Source organism: Molossus molossus, unplaced genomic scaffold (assembly GCF_014108415.1).
Source record: "Molossus molossus isolate mMolMol1 unplaced genomic scaffold, mMolMol1.p scaffold_m16_p_16, whole genome shotgun sequence".
In the NCBI taxonomy this organism is placed as follows: domain Eukaryota; kingdom Metazoa; phylum Chordata; class Mammalia; order Chiroptera; family Molossidae; genus Molossus; species Molossus molossus.
The window spans coordinates 62,894,920-62,918,692 of NW_023425351.1; the positions used below are offsets into that span (position 1 = coordinate 62,894,920).

Consider the following 23,773-nt stretch of genomic DNA (forward strand, 5'->3'; position numbering starts at 1 on the left):
GCTCAGCGGTTAGAGCGTTGGCCTGCGGTCCGGAGAGACCCGGGTTCGGTTCCCGCTAAGGGCACGTACCTTGGTTGCAGTTTGTCCCTGGCCCTGGTTGGGTCGTGTGGGTGGCAACCACTCGATGTGTCGCTTTCACGTCGATGTTTCTCTCTCTCTCTCTCCCTCTCCCTCTATCTGAACAAAATATCGAAAAATGTCCTCGGGTGAGGATGAAAAAAAAAAAAGACCCGGTGATGAGAGGAGTCTAGGAAGAGGGAACAATCAAAGGCTTTGAGGTGGGAAAGAACTTGACAAGTTCAAGGGCCTGAGAGGATGAGTGTGGCTGGAGCATAATAGAGACAGTGGAATGAGATGAGACTAGAAAGCAAGTCAGTACCAGATCATGGAGGGCCTTATCAGCTCATGGTAAGAAATTGCGTATAATTCTAAGTGGAAACTCTCCAGAGTCTTAAATAGATGAGTGACATGATTGAAATTGCTGCTACGTGGGAAGGGGATGCGACAGGATAAAAACGCCGTTGGGGTTGTCTGTATAAAAGACACTGGTCGCTGGGACCAAGCAGTCCTGGTAAGCGGGAGATGGTCAGAGGCGGAAAAGGAGATGCGATGATGGAAGCAGACGTCGGAGCGACGTGGGGCTGAGAGCCAAGGAATGCGGGCAGCTGCTAGAAAAGGCAAAGGCAAAGACAGGATCCTCTCCTAGAGCTTCCAGAAGGAACACGGCCCTGCCAACCCGTTTTAGACTTCTGACTTAAAGACCGTAAAATCATAAATGTTTGTTGCTTTAAGTCAGTGGGTCTGTGGGGATGTGTTATAGCAGCATTAGAAATGATCACAGGAAACTTCTCTGCCCTTAAGCCTAACGGAGCAAAGGAGGGAAGGCGTGACCATCACCCAGGGAGAAAGTTACATCGAGAGGGTCAGCTGACAGCCGCGGTGGCCTTCGGGAGGGCAGGCAGCTAGCCTGCGGCCTGGCAGGGAGTCGTCACAGGAATACATAGTTTACTTCACCCTGCCCCACTTTCCATGCACGATCACACTGAATTCTCACTACCCGTGTGGTAGGTATCACCTTTTCACATGTAGACACTTGCTGATTATCGGCTCTTTCTCTTGTTAAAACATTTTTTGTTGTTGTAATTTTCCTTGAGATGGACACAATTGAGTTCTCAAAATAGCTTCTATTTAAAAGAAAACATATAAGTGGGTAACATAAACCCCATTACCCTCCTTTCCAGGCCCTACCTCTGTGTTCTAGAAAGATCTCTTGGGCAGCAAAGTGGATGTGTTGGAGGGATTTAGGCTGGAGATGAGGAGACAGGTTAAGCACCTCTTGCAAACTTCCAGGCAGACAGTGCTGAGAGCCCTAGAGGGGAAGGAAGCAGTGGAGAAGGAGAGGGGGCGCTGATCAGAGGGAGATTTAAGAGTAGAATTGATGGACTACATGTGTTTCAATCATGAGTCTGTGTTGCACTGAATCTAAGATGCCATGGATTGTAAGATGCAGCCTGTGAAACGTATGTTCATCTTAGAATTGATAAAATGCGGTAGAATTAAAAGCTGGAATCTCCAGCCCCCCATGGGAACAGTGGACAGGAGCCCACGATTTATTAGCGTGTAAAAGAGAAGCTTGGTTTTGGTATCTAAAATCCTGATTGATGCACAAGCATGGATTAATGAACATGTCTTTTTTATGCTTCTCAAATTGAACTCTAGCTGTTCTTGATTAAAGAACACATTTGGGGGTGATTATATAGCCAGGAAATTTATAGGAGCCTCTCCATTTCACAAATGCTACCCAGATGCAATGATGTCATTTATGAGGCCATAATCATGCTTAGTTTGGGGGCAGCCAAATTCTGTTTATTTAATAAAAATGGTTGTTTTGAATGGTGGTGCTAGGGGACCAGGCTGGCTGCTTCTTTTTTCAGGAGCTTTCTTGGGTTTCTAGAGACAGATTGGATTTTACAGGCAGATGGAGCTATTATCCGTGTTTTCTCTCCCTAGTGACAGGCCAGCAAGCCTGTAATTACACAGTACCAGCATCCCTTGTTTGGGAGCTGGGATGGTTATATAAATACCGAGAGCAGGCATAGCTTGCCCAGGCTACGCTTTGAGGACCTGAAATTCCCCTTTGGAGGGTATGGCATCCAAAACCAAACCAGGCCCTTGGCCGAGGAGCAGGGCACAGCTTTCTGCAGAAGAGCTGGCAGTAGGGTTGAAAGATCAACATGTCCGGATGGGCCCCAGTGGCACCGGCCAGGGAGCTCACATCTGCGTGCCCAGGACCTCATGAGGAATTCTTGTCTTTTCTAATTGTGAAAGGAGTGAAGAATTCATGCAAATGTTTTTAAAAAGCTCAGAGCCAGACTTTTGGGTTGCAAGTTATTTTAGGACTGCATTTTATCCGTTGCTGTTTTGGAAAAAGAACTTTCTCCTTCGCATTCCCGGAAGTGCCCAGCAAAATTGGCTCCCTTAACCCCTACGCTCACAGGAGTGCAGGCTCTGGCTGTAGACAGTCTAGGTTTGAATCCCAGTCTCCTGTGCCCTGGGCATCTGCTCATCCTTCCTGTGCCCACTTCCCTCTTCTGTAACTTGGGAATAATAAATAATACCAATTTCATAGAATTGTTGAGATAATCAAACATTTCACTTGCTTAGAATAGTGCCAAACTATTTGATATAAAATAACAATAATAACTACAATATTGAATACTAATACATGTCCTATTTATTCTGTATCAGGCACTGTATTACATACAATAGCCCAACCATCCTATGAGGTCAGTGCTAGTATGAGGAAATTGAAGCACAGAAAAGTCTATTTGATGTAAGTTAAGTATTATTGTGTCTCTGCTAAAACTCATGTATACTTGATTATAGAAATGAAAATTAATTGGTGTATATGCCTGGCTCTCTCCCATGAATATGTGGGCTCCTCAAATATAATGACTCTTTTGACTCAATAGATCTAGGGCCAGGCACACAGGTAAATTGTACTGAGTAAACTGGAACTAGCGTACTGGGAAGTTTGGGGTATAAACATGAAAATATTTTTTTTCCAGTGTTGGTTCCCAGCCATCTTACATGGCTCTTCCTGGGAATTCCATGGGAATGGCTTCTTCATGACCTTCAGGTCAAATTCTGCAGGTTTGCAGCTCCTATTGGGTATTAGTGGTCTCATGTGAGTATCTGAGCCTCAGCCTGGTTTATTTTATAAGGTGTCTCTCAGATCCGATCTGTAGCTCATCTCTTCATTAGCTGCGGTGTAAGGTAAAAACAATGGTAAGCTAATGAGATCTGACCAAAATTTGGCCAGCAAGTTCAAAATGATCACAACTATTTGAAATATGGATTTATATCCATCACTACTAATGACGACTCTAAGTGTTCATTATGCTTTGAAATATTAGCTAATGATAACAGTACCTGCCTATACTGCGTAGAAAAATATACATATATTGGGTTCATTGACTTACTCATTATGCTTCTCTTTCTAGACAGTGAAGTCTACATGGTTTTTCTGCCTAGAACACATTGTGCAAAAACAAAATGGAAAGTGGACTTGTGATCCATAATAAGAAATGTTTATGTAAAGCTTACTGTGTGTTAACCACTGCTCTAACCACACAAAATGCATTAATCACATGAAATGCGTCAACTCAGTTATCCCCACAGCAACTCTGTGATGCAGGTACTGTCAACACCCCCTTTTACAGATAAGGGGACTAAGGCGTTGGCAGTGTCCCATACAGCTAGGAAGCGGTGGAGTGGCGTTTAAACCCACACAGGCCGGCTTCAGATTCTTTGCTCTTAATCGCTGTGCTATGTGGCCCCTTTGAGGGAAATAGGGCTCCTTAGCATGATTTTAAAATTAAGAAAAATTGAAGAGTTAAATATAATTAAAACAACAGAATATAAGTTTGAAAAGGACGAAGAAGGGGAGCCACTCAAACACTGTATGTGGGTAAGAGGACTGGATGTACTTACTCTTTGGCATCTGCCAAATATGATTTCCCAGGATGTGGCAGTTGGCTGGCTGCCTCCCGCAGCCACTAGATTCCGCTCTCCCTCTGGTTTTTCTTCCTCCTGCCCTCTGTAGCCTTCCTCTAGTCTTTCCTCGCCCTCTTTCTCTTTCTAGGAGCTCGTACTAGTCAGGGTTCCCTGGAGAAACAGAACCAACAGCACGTGTGTCCCTATCTGTCATCTGTCTAGCTACCATGTACTTATATATCTACAGATATATAGTACCCCCTTTCTCCCTCTCTTGATTTCATTCCTTAAAATCTATGTATTTATTTTAAGAAATTGGCTCATGCATTTGCTGGGCCAGCAGGTCTGAAATGTGCAGGCGGGCTGGCAGGCTGGAGCCCAGGGAAGAGCAGATGTTGCAGTCTTGAGTCCATAGGCATTCTGGAGGCAGCATTCATTTCTCTTGGGAGGACGTCCATCTTTTCCTCTACAGGGCTTTCAACTGATTGGATGAGGCCCACCAACATATGGAAAGTAATCTGCTTTACTCAAGGTCTCTCTCTCTTTTTTTTTTCATTCCTCACCTGAGGATATTTTTCTATTTCTCATCAGATAGAGTGGCAGGGAGGGAGGCAGAGAGAGAGAAACATCGATGTGAGAGAGACATATTGACTGGTTGCTTTCTGCACAACCCAACCAGGGCTGGGGACGAACTGCAACCGAGATGCCCTTCACTGGAATCAAACCCGCTACTCATTGGTCCGAGGGCTGAGCCAAACCAGCCAGGGTGCGGTCTCTTGATTTAAATGTTTATCACATCTAAAACATACCTTCACAGCAACCTCTAGATTGGTGTTGTACCAAATGAATGGGCATCATGGCCTAAACAAGTTGATACATGAAATAACCGCGACAGGACTCCTTGAAGGGACTGGGTTTCATTTAGTTTGCTAGAATACTGGTGGACTCAGGCATTGGGACCCCAGGGGATACAGAGAGTTTCAGTTCCCTCCAAAAGAGAAATCCATTCAAACTTCTGAGTGTTTAAAGAATGCTCTTGATACCATCAAATGGGCTTGGATGGTCAGTCTTGATCTCTGGTGCTTTAGCTCCTGGATCCCAAAGAAGGAGCCCTGTTCACACTGGTTCAGGAAGAGTGTGTTTTGGATTTGTGTTTTATCAATGTTATTCACCTTATTAGAAGCAAGAACTCAGTTCTTCCTCTCTTAGTTCCTCTGGGACTTTGTATCTCACTAGGGCCCTTGAAACTTTGGATCTTGTGTTGGGGGTGACAGTACATTCTCTCGTACCCTCCGTCCCCCGCCAGGTTGGTAAGTTCCCCGAGGGCCAGAGCTCAGCTCACACTTCTGAGTGGCTCTTCCAGTGTCCAGGTGATTGCTGCTTCATAAGCATTGCTTGTCGGAAAGAATTTGAAATGCTGGTTCTCCGTGATATTTCTGGGCATAAATGTGATTGGCGTTGGCCTCATGTAAACTGGGAAGCAGACGACTTGACACCTACCACTGGCTGGTGGAGCTCCCTGCCTAGCTTTTGCAGGTTTGCAGATCTGGCAGTCAAAAAACTCTTGCTGCTGAATTAGGTTGTAAAGACACTTGCGTCTTTAATTTGCAGACAGACCCTCACTCAGCTTGGGGTGGGGGGGGGCATGCAACCTAGGGGTCAGTGGGAATTTATCTGAAGGGAAATTTAAACAGAGAAAAGCTTTGTAGGGATGGGCTGCTGGGCACCCAAGAGAATCTGTCAGATTAACTATCTTAGTTGCCTCTTACTGTTATAACAAATTACCAGAAATTTAGTAGCTTAACAGAACACAAACTCACAAGAAGTTCAGAAGTCTGACATGGGTCCCACTGGGCTGAGGTCAAGGTGTTGGCAGGGCTGCATTCCTCTCTGCTTGCCCTAGGGGAAGATCATTTCCTGGCCTTTGCATTTTCCAGATTCTAGATGTCGCTCACATGGTCCATGGTCCCCTTTCTCCATCATCAAAGGGAGCAAGGGCAGGATGAGTCCTTTTCACATCGCATCACTTAAACCCTTCCGCCTCCTTCTTCCACTTCTAAGGACCCTTGTGATTATATTGGGCCCTCCCAGATAGTCCAGGATAATCTCCTCATCTCCAAGGGCTTCACTGAATCACACCTGCCTTTCCCCTTTCCCGTGTAACACAGCACGCAGAGGCTGGGGATGAGGATGTGGACAGCTTCAGTAGCCAGCACTCTGCCTACCGCGGCAGTGCTGTGATTTCCATTTAAAATGAGTAATCAGTGTAAGATAGCATCATTAGTGGAAAGGTATAATCATTTTACCATGCTAAGGTTTTTTCGAGAATTTGAGATATCATTAGGCTTAACTTATTAAATTTATGTTATGAGTTTTACTTGGGACTATTTTGCTTATCAGGGTTGAAGCTTCCCTGAACAGGTATTTGAGGTGCTTATTTTGAAAAGCAGATTCATTAGATTTATAATTGCAGTTTTCAAATCTTTAAAATTTTTTATGATGTTTGTTAAAGGACTTATTTTTTAAAGGAAATTCAGTCTGTTCAATTTGAATTTATCAAACAGTTAAAAGAAAGCCTTCTTATTTTGTATGAAAATTTACTAGGCTTGTAAAGATTTGGTTGAACTTAAAAGAAACTTTAATGAAAACTGGGTCTCCACATTTGTTACTTTATCAACTACCATTAGTTTTTAATCAAGAAGCTATGCACATAACTCTTGCTGATTCTTATTTTAACCAAAGGTAAGTATGTGGTCATAACTGAGACTTTAAAAGCATTTAATGAATATATGATGTGTGGGTTTTTCAATTCATTCAGCCCTGGCACTGTGCTAGGTACTGTGACAGAGTCACAGATAAGACTAGAATGTTATGGGAGGCGAGATTCACTCCGTTGGAGGAGGCTGCAGTGAGGAGGCCCCGGAGCAATAGATGCTTACAGGCAGAGGGGCAGGGAAGCGGCATTCTGGGTAGATAGAACAGCCCGAGCAAAGACTGCGTGGGATGTTTAGGAAATGATGAAATTTTGTGATTCTAGTGGAAATTAAAAAAAAAAGATCTCTCATGCACATTTTATGTCATTTTCTGATGGAGACTTAGTGGCAGGGTCAGGAATCTATTCCAGAGTGAATGTATTGGGTAAGACGGTCACCCACAAGTAAGTCACCTGAGCAAATCACACCCAACTGGGAACTCAGTGCGATTCTTAACCCGATTTTCAGACTCCTGTTGCTCAGGGAATCATAATTACTGATGTAAATTGAATTCATGTTATGCACCCGGCTCCAAGCATTTTACACATATTAGTTCATTTGACCCTCACAACCGTAAGATGTAAATGATCACCATTTTGGAGTTGAGGATACTGAGCGGGGGTTAAGTAAATGTGACTTTGTCTGGCGGGACATGTCCTCTTCCTGGAGTGCTCCAGCCCTCATCCTTCCGGGGCCTCGCCTTTCAGGTCTCAGCTTCATCACGTCCCCGGGGAGACCCCTGCTCAGCCTCTCCTTGGCAGGTCCCCTTGTCACTCTGCGTCTCAGCCCCTTGTTTGTTTCCTTCATAGCACTTATTACAAATAAAAATGTTCTCCTACTTGTTTTTTTTTTCTTTCTCAGTGGAACTAAATTCCATTAAGGCAGGGACCATGTCAGCCTTGTTCATCCTCCTAGTCCTAGTGCCTTGCACAGAGTCTAGCACATAGTAGTTATTCATTAAACACCTGTGATAAGTAAATTGATATTGACTTCAAAGTCCATTATTCCCTCATCTTTGTACTATACAAACAGTAAGTGGAAACGGTCCATTTAAGCACAATGCTGATTTATGGACACAGGTTAGTACTCAGCAGCAAGCTTCTTTTCTCTGTATTCCTAGAAATCTTACAATGAGAAGTTTCTGGGAGAGAGCGTATAAGCTTAGCAAGGCAAAAGATAAACATACTCAATATGATAAAAAGCCAACTTGAATTGATACACACCAAAAATTGCACCAGTGTGTGTTGTTGGAAAAACATTTATTGCAATTCAGTGTCAAAAATTTTTACAAAAATATGCCACCGTCTGGTACAAACAACTATAAAAAAGTCAGTTCATCATGCAAGATAAGTGTGCAAATAACTCCCACAGATGGACTCAGCTCATACAATATTAAATAAACACGTTTGCATGTAATTGGTCTGATCTTACACTTTTAGTTACAATGTTCAACCCTCTCTACTGTTTTTCATTAAAAAGGTAAAGACTCTAAGCTCAGGACATGGACTTGAATTACTCCCTGTAGCCAGGGTGATTGGCACTTGGTGGAATAAAGATGGCACCAGGAGTGCCAAGGATAGAGCACATCTTGGAGCCTTCTGTCGAACAGACTTGTGTGTCGTTAATTAAACAAACACTTCTATCCTCAAAGACAGAACAAGTCACGTTCAAACTCGAGAAGTAATGTAGCAGATGGAGTTTCAAGAAGTTCAGAGTTTTGGAGCAGCCATCCATTTTTGGCCAAATGGAGCAGGGCCTAAGGTTGATTTTTCAGGACGTTTTGTTTGCTGAGTGAGCTCAAGGATGCTTTGAAAATGTCCCATAGACAGAGTCTTGAATATTGTGGTTCCTTGCTCCTTGCTGCCTCATGGAAGAATCCCCTCGTGCTTAGTAGAGATGAGGTTTAGCAGAGAGCAAACTGCCGTGGGAGAGAAGCTCACAGGATGGATCCACCGCTGGTACTCGAGGACAGGGACATGGAGGGGATGGATTAAATGTACCTCTTAGTAAGGGGAGAGGAAATGTCTCTTGGTAATCTTCAGAACCTCAGTTTCTAGAAAGCAAGCTACTTCGCCATTATCTGTCCTAAGGGCCACCTTTGTAATTTAAACGTACATACCCATGGAAAAAATGAATTTGTCAAAACATGCTGCTTACTTTATGGCCAGCAGGTTGCGCTCACTAGAATGCTGTACTCACAACAGTCAGAGGTCTGTAAAAATATTAAGTGGCTCCTGAATTTCTCCAGGAAGATTCAGGCACTTGAAACGTTTGGAAAAGTTAATGGCTGGACGCCCAACACTGGACCCTCACGCTCGCTTTCCACAGGGAAGGTCTTGAGAAGAATTAGGTTGGTGTCATGTGTCTCCAGGTGTTGGGGCTGGGGGCACAGAGTCAAGGCCTCAGAAAGTCCCAGGTTTATGTTCAGGTCCACCACTGAGTACCAAGAGGGCAGAGACATGTCCCCTGAATATTCTGAACCTAACTACCTTATCTTAAAAGGCAAAGGAAGTACCAGACTCCAACATCTCTAACTTCCCTTCCAGCACTAAAGTCTTGGGTAAGAATTTCCTTCACTTGGAAAACCATGGGGGGTTTACTTTCCTTAACAAAACAGAGAAGAAAGCATCTACAGAAAACGAGTTTAAAGGAATTACGATCTTGTTTGTTGAAGACATCAAGGGCCCAAAGATATATCAAAGAGTCACATGCCTGCATCTGCCTAGAGGTTCAGGGTGTTTCTGAGGTCTGTTTAAACACTAATAGGATTTTAGGCCAGCATCCAGTCAGAAGGGATGGTTCACAGACTCAGAGAGTTGGAAACAGATTAAAAACACACACACACAAAACAACAGATGTCAACATGGAAACTGATGATATAGTTAGAAAAAATCACACATAAAATTACAGTTAAAAAAATTCACGCATAAAACAGAGTGTTTGCATAGCAAGACATTACTGCCCTACAGCCTGGTAGAAAAATATAAACTCAGGTGCATATTTTATGATAAACATTGTATTGAGCGCTAAGGATGATACACCGTTAAACATGTCTTGAAATGATTGACCTTCCTATACATCATACCACTTGCTCAGACAAATGAAACTCCAGACTCTTTCTCTGCACCCAAAGTGACAGGAGCAAGGATCCTCTGCTAATGAAAAAGGTTTTGAGTCCATAAAAATGACAACTGTGGCAATAATGCAATACACCCTTGTTTTACTTCACCATCCAAGTAAAGGCTGCTCTTGTGTAGTTTTGCAGCATAGACCCAGCTCATCTAAAATATTTTCGGAGCCACTCCAAGATAAAATTGATCATCACTAAACAAATGTCATCGCATAACTGACACCTTGAAGTTTCTGTCACTCGCCCTCCCACGCGACTGATCCATCTGCTCAAAGTAACAGCACTGAGTAATAACACACTCTAGTTTAAGACGTCATTAGACTTTTTTCCAGATCATGCTATACTGAGAACACTCCTAAGCTCCGCGTGTTCTCCTCCCCTCAAATGTTGTTGTACTTCATTGTCAAGAAACTCTAGGCTCATTGCTCATACACCGTTGAGTTGGAATAAAGGATAACACCCCTGTGGATTTGCTCACACTACCCTGGACAAAACTCTTGCATTTTGTAGTAGTTCAAGTGAATTCATCAGTTTCAAATGCTACGCCATAGGGTTGGGGTGGGGGTCGCTGAGTACAGCAAAGGGAGTAGAGTGTTCTGTCTCTTCCAGCAATTTCCACGGTCATGTCCCTTCTGGGTTTTAGACCAGCAGTTCTGAGACAGGGATTCTGTGTTTTTGTTCTCTATGGGCATGTTGTCCCGGGAGGGTTTGTCTAGACATGTTCTAGATGATTAATGCCCAGGGAACACGAATTTTCTTTTGACCTGTCTTTTCTTCTCTGTGAGGCTCCGGTCACGTGTCACCCCACCACGTGGCGCCCACAGTGCTCGGAACGCTGTGCTCATCCCCTCACTGCGCCCGCTTCAGAGAGATGCCGTTCCCATTCCTCTCCCTCTCCCTCTCCACCTGCCATTTCCTTCTTATTCTCCTCTTCCAAGGAAAGAGAACCACGTGTGTGGGTTTCGTTTTCCTTAAAAATTTCCCTGGACTCTGCTGCACACCCCCTCCAGTGACGCCAGAGGGGATGGGAGAGCCCAGAGGCGCCACAGGCGAACAGCTCAGAAAACCGTAACCCTGTCGCTTGTAGGGGTCACTCTGCACACGTGCACCTTGCTGCCTGGGGCACGAGGACCAGTCACAAACATTTCAGACAGCCCACCCGAGGCTGGCTCGCCAGCTTTGTGCCGATAGTTCAGATCAGGTGGCATTTCTGGGACTGCCAACCTGAAGGTGCCCAGGAGCTCCCCCACCTTGATCAACACGAAGGGGCAGAGGTCACGAATCGGTGGGAAGATGTGGAAGGCCATGAACACCTCACCCTAAAATTATAGACAGTCCAAGGCTCCAGAGCTCCACCCGACATCTTAAAGAAAGCCGAGACATTTGAGAAAAGCTGTCTAAATCACGGAAGCCTTTTAATTCCACAGTGTAGGCCCTGCCTTCTCAACGGGACCTTGATTTGGTGGGGACGGGAGAGCAAAAGACACCTCCCAGTATTGCAATGATCTGTGGCACTCCAACGCCCAGTCTTACCCAGCAAGATTTTATTGTTTGCTATTTAATTTTTCTCATTAGGGAGAATTTAAATTCAATTTAGTGTTTTCTTCTTGGAGGGTGATCATGAAAAATTACTGAGAAACCCTGGTGTAGGCACAAACTTTGCAAAATGAGGAGCATTGATGAACAGTCGGCTTCTCTTTCCAATTGCGTGAGTTGCGTGTCGAGAGAAGGATGCGAAGGGGCCTGCATCATTAGCTGGTCCCCGGGCTTGTTTCTGTACACGTCTAACCGTCCTCCCCTCTTCAGGTCACCCCAACCTCAACCCACAAGGACGCACTGATCCTCAGCGTGAATGTGAACCTAGTTCCTATTTTGCTTCACTTATTTTCCAAGCACATGCAGGGTGGCAACTTTATTTACCAAAAAAAAGGCAAAGCAAACACAATGGCAAAAATATGTACATTGTTGTAGAAAAGCAAAGTTCTATAAAAAGTAAAAAACAAAAACACCCCCCATTCCCTCCCAGGAATATTTGACAGTAAACCCATTACATCCTGAGATTTCCTTTCTCCCACACAGTGACCCGCTGGTAGTGGCCTAGCAGATCCCCTGGGGTACAAAGCATGTTTAGGATGAACTCTAAGCACTTCTGTTCCCTGTCTGGCTGGAACTCCAGGCTTTATGTTATCACCCTCGTAAGAAGCCCTAGCTCAGACTGACCACCTTTAGATGTGGGGCATAAAGAAAAGAAAACTCAGCTCATCACCCGCCAAGAGGAAGGGCAGCCGGTAGCACATTTCGCTGACATGTCAGACCTCCTTCACCAGCCTCTATCAGCACTCTGGCTCCGACCCGTCCACAGAGATACGCTTACGCTTATCCATGAAGATACCCCGGGAAGCAGACACACCGAGAAGTTAAACAGGAATAGGAAAGTCTTCACAGCTATGGAGTGACGAATTCTATCTTTTCTGTGGCAGGACATCTCTGGGACGGTTTGTGATCGGCCTTGGGTTGCCCGGAACGAGCCATGACACGAGAGGATAAAAGACCTACGTGTTTTGGGGTTGTTCTAGAACAGAGGCAACTCCGAAGATGCCCCTCCAAAGGAACACAGTGAGGACTGCCTCCCAGATCCTTTCCCGCTGCAAATCCTCTTCCTAGGATGGAGAAGGAGGAGAACAGACACTGCCTGCTTTCCGAGGTAGACTATTGTGTGGTATCTTCGTAAGATGAGGCCCCTCGCGCGCCCGTGCGGGTTGACAGTGGCTGCTACTTCGCTGCCTTTACAAAGCTAACCCAAGATCAAAGCCAAAAGCCCAGGGACTTCTCATCTGTAGGTTTTCTTCTTTCTGTTTCTTTTTTAAAACAAATTTTCACATTGTAAACAAAGCGTGTGCTGTCTTGTATTCGACGTTTGCCTTCTTCCACATCTCTGGGGAACTCCACGGGAGTTCCAGTGACCACCAAGAGAATTCCGTTTTCACCGACGACACAGAACCCCTGCCCTCACAGTCTTGCTGGCAAATTGTTAGGGGGGAGAAAAAAGTTTATTTACAGTATTTCTGTTTTTCCATGCCAATCCTAACGGGAAGTCCACACTCCTAGATCCCCAGCCAGCGACTGCGTCTCTCCCCTCCAGCGTCCTCTCCGTGACCTATCGCAGAAGCTTTGAGCCAATGTTTCCAATGTACACTATTTACAAATGAAGTGTCCAAACTCTGTATCCCCAACCATCCAATCGGGGAACCCCTTCTGAAGCGCTGGCACGTGCTGCGATTCAGAACTTGAACAAGTTGATAAAGTCCTGGGGGGAGAGGGAGACGGAGCAGCTCTCCGGGTTGTTGGCCGTGCACGGGTGGTCAGTGCCCTGGAAAGGAACGTCAAGGTGAGGTCTGAGTTCTCAGAAGCCTCTCATGGGCTGGTAGCACCACAGGCCCTCCCCAGCCCCAAAACAACATCCCCCTGCCAAGAAAGCCCCACATTCTGGAAAACTAAAGAGCTGTGTGCGAGTGTGCGCACTCATGCAGAGAGATGGGGGATTCTGGGGGTGGGTGGGTTGCAGCAAAAAGTAAACCTAAGGGGGGAGGGTAAAGGAAATGAAGGTCTCTGAAAGTGTCTCTCCCTTGGGACAGAATTGGTTTTACCTGCACCTTCGAATGGCGGCTGCAAGCGTGAAGCTCAGGAAAGGGTTTGGCCTTGTGTCGGCCGGCACTGTTGGCTCTTAGGGGCCGGTGGCAGCCACCTCTGAGACACATACCTTCCAGGAAAGAATGTGACAGTGTTTGCAAAGCTGTAGGGTGTCTCCATACTGCTCTTTCCGTGGGTAACACCGCACAAGTTTAAAATACATCTTCTTCCAATCCAGCTGTCCTTTGTCCGACAGAATTAATCGCTTGCGGATCTAAATAGCAAATGAAAGTCACTGCAGGAGAGTTCAGCAAGAAGAGGGTTTGTGGTTTTCTGGTTCTGAAAGTTCTGCTCCCGCTCCCTTCCCTCCTTTTTTACCTCTATGTTGGAATCGGTAGGGGGAAATAGCCAAGATAGAAAGAAGTATCTTTGATAAATGGTCGCTTTTAACCAGTCTTTAAGAGAAAAGGTGGTTGGTGACATCTTTCTAGTGACCTCTCCTAAACTGCATCTGGATGGTCCTTTAAAATTTAGGTGGGCTCTGGCCACGTAGCTCAGTTGATTAGAGCATCATCCCAAAATGTTAAGGTTGCGGGTTCAATCTCTGGTCAGGGCACATAGAAGAAGCAACCATTGCCCTGGCCGGTTTGGCTCGGCGGTTAGAGCGTCGGCCTGCGGTCCTGAGAGACCCAGGTTCGGTTCCCGCTAAGGGCGCGTACCTCGGTTGCAGTTTGTTCCCGGCCCTGGTCGGTCGTGCGGGTGGCAGCTACTCGATGTGTCCCTTTCACATCGATGTTTCTCTCTCTCTCTCTGTTCCTCTCTCTCCCTCCCGCTCTACCTGAACAAAAAATGGAAAAATGTCCTCGGGTGAGGATAAAAAAAAAAAAAAAAAAAAGAAGCAACCATTGCGTGCATAAACAAGTGGAATGATAAATCAATGTTTCTCTCTCTCTCTAAATCAACAAATTAAAAAAAAATTAGCCCTGGCTGGTTTGGCTCAGCAGTAGAGTGTCAGCCCGTGGACCAATGAGTCTCAGGTTCGATTCTGGCCAAGGGCACGTACTTCAGTTGCAGTTCATCCCCAGCCCTGGTCAGGGTCATGCGGGAGGCAATCAGTCGATGTGTCTCTCTCATGTCGGTGTTTCTCTCTCCCTCCCTCCCTCTCTCCCTCCCACTCTATCCAAAGATAAACAGAAAAATATCGTTGGGTGAGGATTAAAATAAAAATTAAAGTTTAGGTGATCTCAATGAACAATGTCAATTGTTTCTTTGCTCCGACTTGAGCGACTGCTTCCAGAGAGATGCAGTAACTGCTTGGCACGGTGGTTCTATTTAAATCTAAATGTTGCAGGCTTCATGAGCAGAACTTGGGAACTCACACTTCTAAGAAGAACTTGGGGGGGAAAATGCTGAGGCTGCACGAGGAGGTGGAAGAGCCTGGAGCTGGTGTCAGGAGGCCCAAGTTCAAACTCAAGGCCAGCCCCCCAACCAGAGAACCCTCCACTGCTGTCAGTGTCGCTTCGCCGTTTGGGCCTCTGTCTCCTCATCTGTTTAAAGCGGACATCATGATGTCTACCCTTTCCAGGGTCATAAAATGAAATGAAATAATATCTGTAGAAGTACTTTAGCTATAAAATAGCATAAAAGTACAGGTTACTTTGTTATCGAAAAGAAGGACTGGTGTCAATTTGTGAATTTTTTTTTTTTTAGAAAGTTGAAAATGTGGATAGGTTAAGAATGTGTGTGTGTGTGTGTTTCTATCAAAACCACCTAAAAAACAACCAAACCTCACAAACATTATTTTTTTAAAAATCCTCACCTGAGGATATTTTTCCATTTATCTTCAGGTAGAGTGGGAGGGAGGGAGAGAGACAGAGAGAGAAACATCGACGTGAGACACATCGATTGGCTGCCTCCCGCACGACCCTGACCAGGGCCGGGGACCTAACCACCACCGAGGTACATACTCCTGAGCGGAATCGAACCCGCGACTCTTTGGTCCGCTGGCCGATGCTCTAATCACTGAGCCAAACCGGCCAGGGCTCACACACATTATTTAAAAACTCCTTGGACTGTAGTTTTCCAGTCAAACCAGGAAGTCCTGGAGGGTGGGCACCCACACGTCAAGCTTGAGAAGATGCCAAGGAAACTTGGGGGTGGCGACAGAGGAGGGAGAGCAGGAAGGAGCAGCCGCTGATGCCACCCACCTGCCGCTCGGAGAAGTGGTACAGGCAGAGCCTCTTCCACAGCAGCCGGTCCTCGCTGAGCACGTGCAGGTTGGGGGCCACCTGGCCCAGGCTGACCAGGTCTCGCCCGTCGCTCAGCCTCTGCATGATGTTCAGTTGCAGGCACAAAGGCAGGTCGGTGAAGGTGAGGCCTTTGAAGGCAGGCTGGGAGGAGAAAGGTTACATGAGTCTTGGGGTGGAGAGCAGCAAGTCACCAGGTGACACCCTCCAAGGATGCAGCTGTCCCCTCGCCCTCCCTCTTTGAGCTGGTTTATTGACCAGAAATCAAAAGCAGAAATTCTCCCCGCCCTAAGCACAGACCCAAGACCCATGGCTGAGACCACGAAGAACAGCCTGGACCAGCTAGAGCTAAATGGTGCCAGACAGCTTTTCTCCTTCACAAAGTCTCAATGTTGACCCTTCCGGAAGGGCTCACTGTCCTGGACAGAGCACCGCCCCTGCCGGCCCATCCTCCTGTCTCACTGCCCCTGGTGACCACTGAAAACCCGAGCAGGTTTTCTCACCAGCACCCAACATAACACGGAACATTTTGAAAACTGTTTTTCTGTGGATAATACACTGGTAATTAATCATGAACTTCGTCAACTATATCCCTTTATTGCTTAAATTTGATGAGCTCATGTTACCCCACCCAAGCCCGTATCCTTGAAGTTAGGGTCTAACTTCGTATTCTTTGCAGACTAGCCCAGCACAAGCAATGTGTTTTGATGGCCGGCTACAGGCTGGCACTGGAGGGGTTGCAGTGGGCTCATCAGGCAGGTGAGAGACCCAGAAGCATAAGCAGCTAGTCCTAGAACCATCTGTTAAACGCTATCAAGGAGGCAGGTGCAGAGCGCTCTGGGAGCCATCTCCACACAGAAGGCCCTTCGTATTTGCTCATAGGCCTGGATGCTGCTATCAACATCAGCTGGATGCTGCCATCTGGATGAGAAGTCAGCACAAATCACCTGAGACTGTGGTTCTCAATTCCTGGGTGAGCTGAGCTTGCACTATTATTCTTAGCTCAGTGTTCTGTCACCTGGGGGGGGGGGGGGTCACAGGAAAGAGTACAGAATGAAGAAACCCTTCCTTAGCTCAGGGGAAAATATCCTGGGAATGGGTATTGAGTTCCCTCCTCAGATTTCTAGGGAACTAGACTCTGTACGGGGCACATCAAAGTCCGAACACACAGGATTCCCAGGGGATGCAGTCTCCGCGATTCTATCCTGTGTCCCCTGCAAAGCAGGACAGGTGTGTAGAGGGAAGGTGGGCAGAGGCAGGGGGGCCAGGAAAGATGGCCTATGGAGAAGAATGGGAAGTGGCATGGGAGGAACACGGGATGGACATGCAACAGATCTGGACCCCAGGTACTCTGGGGAAGTCTGGGTCTCAGTCTCCCCATGTCCCAAATGAATTGGTTTAGAAGATGCTGAAGATCCCGTGCAGCTCCAACAGGCTCAGATTTGGAGCTGTTTCAGCCTCCTAACTCATCAGAAGTGTCTATGACTTGGCAATTTTTATTGCTCAGGCTGTTGGGTTGAACTTTCAATTGTTTGCAAAACGCAGGGCTTTGCCGGGCTGCAGAAGGCCTTAGGCCTATTTGTCGTTTATCATCTGTTGCTGATCATATGAGCTAATAAAACTGCCATGAGATTTTCTTTTTGTTCCCAGCACTTCAAAGCTTCTACTTTTTTGGTTAAAACTCCCAGGCCAATTATTATATGAACTCCTATTAAAGTCCACTTGGCAGAGTTCACTCTCAAATTTTCAAACCTGAACTTTTCCAGAATTCTTGCCCAGACCCCATGCCGAGCCCTTACTCCTGATAAATGGTTAACTGCTTGTGTGCCTTCTTCTTTTTGAATATAAACATTTAAGAGAAAAATAAGTTACTCTTGCTCTTCCGATCAAGCATTTGACTAAAATCCTTTATGTTCACCCTGCCCCCATGAGCTTCAAAACCCTGCTCACTCACAGGCAACTGTGATTCTATTTAATCCCCCCCAACCAGTTCTGTTCATAGTTTCATCCTTTATTATATTAATTATTTTGCCAATAAAAAATTGGCTCCATAGAGGTAGATATAAAATTTTGATGGAAAGCAAGATACTGATAGAACTTTGGCAACTAGAAAGCAATTACTGTAAATGTCACCTGTTAACATTTTCGTGTAATAACGTACTTTTCTTTGGTCCAAACTGTTAAAAAGTAAGATTTTTAAATACAGTCCAGACTGAAGTAATTAAGTCCCTTTTCTCTCTCTGTGTGTCGATCTGTTTTTCCTCTAGAGTTGGGCATTTGTATGAAAAGCTCTTCAGGGCGCTGAGGGTCCCTGCTCTCAAAACCATGCAGCTCAGAGCCAAGGCGGGTCGGGAAGGAGGGCAGAGGGAGCAGAGCATCGGATAAAAGCACAGCCTCGGCGCACAGGTCTGAGTTCAATCCCCACATGACATTTACCAACGGTGAGACCCTGGCCAGGTTATTCCTAGCTACGTAGTTATATACAAAATGAGGAAAAGCGTATCTCATTGTGTTACTGGGAGAAGCAGATGAGATAATGCATGGAGGTCCTTAGCACAGCGCCCAGGAAATATTAGCTATTGTAATGACTCCTACTTACAGTTATTCACCTGATGGGTTAATATACAGGGTGGGGCAAAAGTAGGTTTACAGTTGTTCATATGGAAAATAATACGATAATTAATAAATAATACATGACTATACCATGCTTCGCGTACTCATAGCTGTAAACCTACTTTTGCCCCACCCTGTACATAAAGGACTTAGAAGAGCGTCCACCGCAGAGTGAGCCCTTCGTAATAACAGCTGATGCATTTTCAGCCTTTACTGCATGGCAGGCACAGTTCCAAGTGCTTTCCATGTATTAACTTCTTAAATCTCACACCAGGGCTAAGAGATACACATTGTTCTTTTTGGTTGTTGTTGTTAATCCTCACCCGAGAACATTTTTCCATTGATGTTTAGATAGAATGGAAGGGAGGGAGGGAGGGAGGGAGAGAGAAACAAACATCTACGTGAGAGAGACACATCAATCAGTTGCCTCCCACACAACCCCAACAGGGGCCAGTATTGAACCTGCAACCCAGGTACGTGCCTTTGACCAGGAATCGAACCCATGGCCCTTCAATCCACAGACTGATGCTCTAACCACGGAGCCAAACCAGCCAGGGCTGAGATACACATTGTTGCCCTATTTTCCAAATGAGGAGATGGAGAAATGAAGTGGCTGAATAACTCGCCCCGAATCCTACTGCTGGTAAACTGTCATCATCATCCCTGACACAGGGAAATGTTTTCCGACTGTATTCCTCTGAACTCTGAGCTAGTACCTCAGGCAGGCGGTGGGAGGAAACTTCCTTCAGTCATTCACTCATTCAACTAAAGTGTACGGACTGCCTTCCGCTGTGCCAGGGAGAGGGAACAAACGGGCACGTCTTTTCTTTGTGGAGCTGATAAGCCAGTGGATGGAGGCAGGGGAGTGAGTCCCCGAGCGAGGCCCAAGCTTCGAGTGTGCAGAGAACAGCTTGGCCTCGCTGGAGCACCACGGACAGAACTGACGAACCTCAGTGTTTGATTGGGTCTATATGGGACTTCTCTGGATTTAAAAGGTTTGCAGAAAGCTGAATCACTGAATAAATAATTGGAAGAAAGCTGGATTGGAAGGAAGTTTGGAAAGCACTGACATTACGAAAACTTTGCCATTTTAGGAATAAAGAGTCCACGGTTCTGGCCGCAGCTCTGTTCCTAACTGCTGAGTTACTTGGGGAAAGTCACTGGGCTTCTCTGTTTCCATGAAGAAAGAGCAACTACAATGGCTTCCTCCCAAGAGCGTGTGTGGATCTAGCAAAAGGGGCTCTGGGAAAGTAAGCCCATGGAAGTGCAAGGTATGTGGGTGGATGTAGCGAAGGGGGGCTCCTGCAAGGTGGACGGGGAACAGAGGCCAGCTCTGGGCAAGTGTGACCATCCAAATGGGTGTCTCAGAACTGCTGGAGGGAAGATGCCTTTGGGACAAGTGGGACTTGCTAATTTATATCACTGGCTGGGTAATTCTCTTCTGAGCTTAGAGAAAGTAGTAAGTATAAAGCCCAGGCTAAAGAGAATGCCAGAGATTAGGTAGAAAGTGTAAGGGGTTCTCTGGGAGAGATAAGCTGGAAATTTGGGTCTCAAATTCACATCATCAAACTGTCTACACTTGAAAGATGGGAATGGAATAAATTATTAAAACAAATCAGATAAGTGTTCATAAGAAAATCTCAATTTCTCATACAACAATCATGTAATTGAGAGAGCTCTTGGGCTTGTGCTCTGTATTGTGTGTGTATGCACATGCACACACGAGTGTGTGTACGTGTGTGTGTACGTGTGACTCTAAGGAAGTCACATAACTTGGACTCTGTTTCAGAGTTTAAGAAACTAAGGCACAGAGAAGTTGTTAACAGTAATGTCCGGGACATTGCATTCTGAAAACTTCATATAGTAAAATAATGATTTAAAAGAGGTCAAAGAAGTTTTTCATGTTACTTTCTTGAGAGGTGGGGCAGACCCAAACTCTATCAGCTTGGATGCTGGAACCACTTAAAACAGCCGAGGTCACTGATGAGATAAGTAAGCCAAGTGCTACGTGAGCTGCCTACGTGCGCCTGTCTGCTAGGGAGCCTTCAGGATGACCCGGCGCCTATCCCGCAGCTCCGCGGGCCTTGGTCCTCCTGCTCACTGGTAGGAGCACAAGAGCTGGGAGCCAAGTTAAAACCTAAAAGAAACCACTGACAGTAGTTAAGCTCATGTCTTTTCTTACATGTATGTTCATAGTCTACAATCAAAGGCTGCTTCTGTCATAGCTATTGAGAACTGGAACCAGAATTCGAGAAGGCTGGGACCAGATCCCCAAGCCACGGCCATCGCAGCTCTACTGTGCCCAAGGCTGCCTCCAAATGCTGCAAGCGAGGCTTTCAGACGAAAAGGTCAGAGGAGAGATCTCCAAATCACACTCAAGATTTCAGAGGTAGAACCCACATCTTCCCCAAAGCTGACTTTCCGGTTTTCCCACCACGTTTCACTTTCACGTACTCTGATCCTCTTCGGCCAAGTTCTTCCCACCCTCCCTTTATCAGGAAGTCCCCCTCCTGCACTCAGAAGGCGCAGAACAGAATGGTCCAGGCTCTTCCATCACCAGAGTGGAGATAAGGTCCTGGCGAGGCTGCCCGGCATCTCCGAGGAGGAGCCGACTGCAGCCCTTCTGCCAGGAGGAGCCGGGCGGATCTGCTTACCCTGGTGATCTGGATGTTGTTCAGCTGCTGCTGCCAGTGCAGAATCGCCTCCATGCGGTACACCCACATGTTAATGTTCCCCACCAGCACGCACTTGCCAACTCTTTGCACCAACGTGCACAGGGACGTGTAGAGGGTCTGGAGTAGCTCCCTTATTAGTCTAATGTTCTGCTGGTCTTCAAGGACTTGGGTGGGGAAGGAAAAAAGGAAATAACAGTTAGGCTGCTGGAACACTCTCCATTGTATAAGTGGGCCTTCTTCTCTATTCTGCCTGTGTTACCGGGGTACTGCCTCTGGGGACATGGTTTTCTTTCTCGCGGGTGTTTCTTCTCTACCTGGCCAAGCTTCTGCACTCGAGGTTCCTGGGTAGAGTTTCCATTATCTAGGTCCCTCTTTGTGCTCGTCTCCCCGGTGTTCTACAAAGACTCTTTCTTTTTCATTGTTCCACCTGCACCAGTGGCTCACCTGACCTGAAGGCAGTTGCTTTTGCCCGGCTGTACCGTCCCTTTCAGGTGGTCAGTGGGAGGAGCATACAGGAGCGGGGGGCTTGGGTTCTGATCCTGTATGGGTGACTCTCTGTGCGATTACGGACAATCACTCTTTCTCATGGGCCCCAGTTCCCCCCTATGTACAATGACTCAGTTGATCCAGAAACCTAAGGTTCCTTGTAGCTCAAAGAGTCTATGAATCTATTCTGCCCTGTACACAGCTCAATTTTCTAGGAATTTGGAATCCAGAGGCTCGGTAGTCAAGGTGGGAACTTGTGTGGACACTGAGAAGCCTGAGGGACTTATAGCAGGATAGATCATTTTAGTGAAGGGGCAGAGGGTGATGCTCTGACTCTTTGCCATGGATATGAGTTGTACCTTTTTCTGGGATCTGAGATGCATCTGGAGTTATTCACTTCCATCCACTCACACTCTCTTAAATCTAATGACATGTCCACTCTATTGGAAAATCCATCTGTCCGTCCCCGTGCCTATAAAAAGGGGTGCGAGAGTGAGAGAGAGCTCACCTTTCAGTACCACTTTTTCCAAAATGTTCATGAAGTTCTTTTGGGCAATGCCACTCAGGGATGTGAGCTGTGACTTTGCTATCAGTTCCAACAGCTGTGGATAAAAATAGAAGTTGCCAGGCTTAGAATACAGAGATATTTTTCTTCTCTAATCTTCGCTTCTGAGTCACATGACACGTAGATACAGACTGAGGGGAGAGATAAACGGCAGGCAGGGCCACGGCGCAATAAGAAGCAGATGCTCAAAGTGAAAGACAGACGGGGGTAATTCAGAACTCAAGAATCAGGCCGAATATTTAATTGCCTTTTTCTTTTACATATAAAGAGTTTGGCTGCAGCCGGGGCTAATTCATTCTGCTTGTCCTACTTCAGCAATTGGGGCTGATGTACTCTGAAGGGAACAAAACCTCCTATGACCTGTGAATGTCTGACTTGCATGTAATCAGTCCAAGCAGCAATTCTACCCCCATGTGAACTTCTTCCCCACTGGCACTGACTGCTCGCGAGGCACCTAAAAGCTCATGTTCAGCTTTCCTGTGCACTTTCCAAGGAAGTGGCCATTCTTATTAGGATATCTCCTGCGTATGCAGCATTCAGTGAGAATGTCTATTAAGACTCTTTCTGCCCTGGCCAGTTTGGCTCAGCGGTTGCAGCATCGGCCTGCGGACCAGAGAGTCCCGGGTTCGGTTCCCGCTAGGCACGTACCAAAAAAAAAAAAGAGAGACTCTTTCATTGCATTTAACTTTCTGTAGAATGAATCTAATCACTGGAAGAGAGAGAAATTCAGGGAAGTAGAGTATCTGTTGCTAAGAGGCTAGGGTCCTTCCTTGCAGCTCTAGGTTTAGGTTCAAATCTTGGTTTGACCACTTATTGTCTCTGTGACTGTGAGCATATTACTGAATTTCTTGGTGCCTCAGTTTCCTCATCTGTACTACTAATATCTAGAGTCCTCAAGGTTGTTGAGAGCTTTACATGAGGGCATGCACATACATCCCTAAGCACAGTGTCTGGCATTAACTAGGTGGGAAATAAAGGTGAGTTTGTTCATTGAAGGAGTATGTCCAATCCCACCACCCCCGTTATCACCAATTAAGAACAGAGATAATAAGTTGGTACATCTTCAGCCCAACCTTTCTTCCCTTCCATAGCAAAATTCTTTAAATATATATTTTTTAATTCAAGGATTCTGTTGTTGAAAAGTGAAACTGTAGACTGGATAAACCCATTCAACAGATGAGTAAAGGGAGGCTTAAGAAACTAAACTTTACCAATTACACCACAAGCGGTGAGAGGCCTCGGCAGAGTCCTTCTCAACACCCTTCATGCTTTCAGAGTCATCCAACAAAAGAGGGTGATGTACAGTGAAGATAATTTTAATAAAACCTACCAAGCGCCCAGGAAAAAACGAACTGGAGTAAATTAGATGGAGAGAACCAAGACCTCGGCTTTATTTTAAAGCTTGCATCTCTGCTCCTAGGAAACGTTCCAGGGGAATTTCATCTCCTGGCCAGGCCCCAGCCCAACTTTTCTTCAGGTCAATAAACACTGAGTATGACACTGTGCTGGGTGCTGGAAGCAAGGCGGAGGGAACGAGCAAAGCGACCTTCTAAAAACCGGGCTGCAGGGGAGAACTGAAACTTTTGGATCAAAGCCCTAAGCAATTCAAAGAACCTCGGCTTCCAAAGCATTTGTTTAAAAATTCTGTCCCCATAGAGCCCCTTGGGAGCCTGTCAAAC

General features: G+C 46.0%; 1 protein-coding gene across 1 annotated transcript in view; it reads right to left on the minus strand.

Moving 5' to 3' along the window:
- Window positions 1–7,991: 7,991 nt before the first annotated feature.
- Window positions 7,992–23,773, minus strand: part of FBXO32 (F-box protein 32) — a 34,861-nt gene continuing 19,079 nt past the window's right edge. Inside the window, exons 5-9 of the mRNA XM_036263975.1 lie at window positions 22,038–22,131; window positions 21,023–21,207; window positions 15,717–15,899; window positions 13,640–13,783; window positions 7,992–13,249 (exon numbers count right to left, since the gene is read on the minus strand). Coding sequence (XP_036119868.1) covers window positions 13,160–13,249; window positions 13,640–13,783; window positions 15,717–15,899; window positions 21,023–21,207; window positions 22,038–22,131 — 696 coding nt within the window. The 3' untranslated portion in view covers window positions 7,992–13,159. The remainder of the gene's footprint in view (window positions 13,250–13,639; window positions 13,784–15,716; window positions 15,900–21,022; window positions 21,208–22,037; window positions 22,132–23,773) is intronic.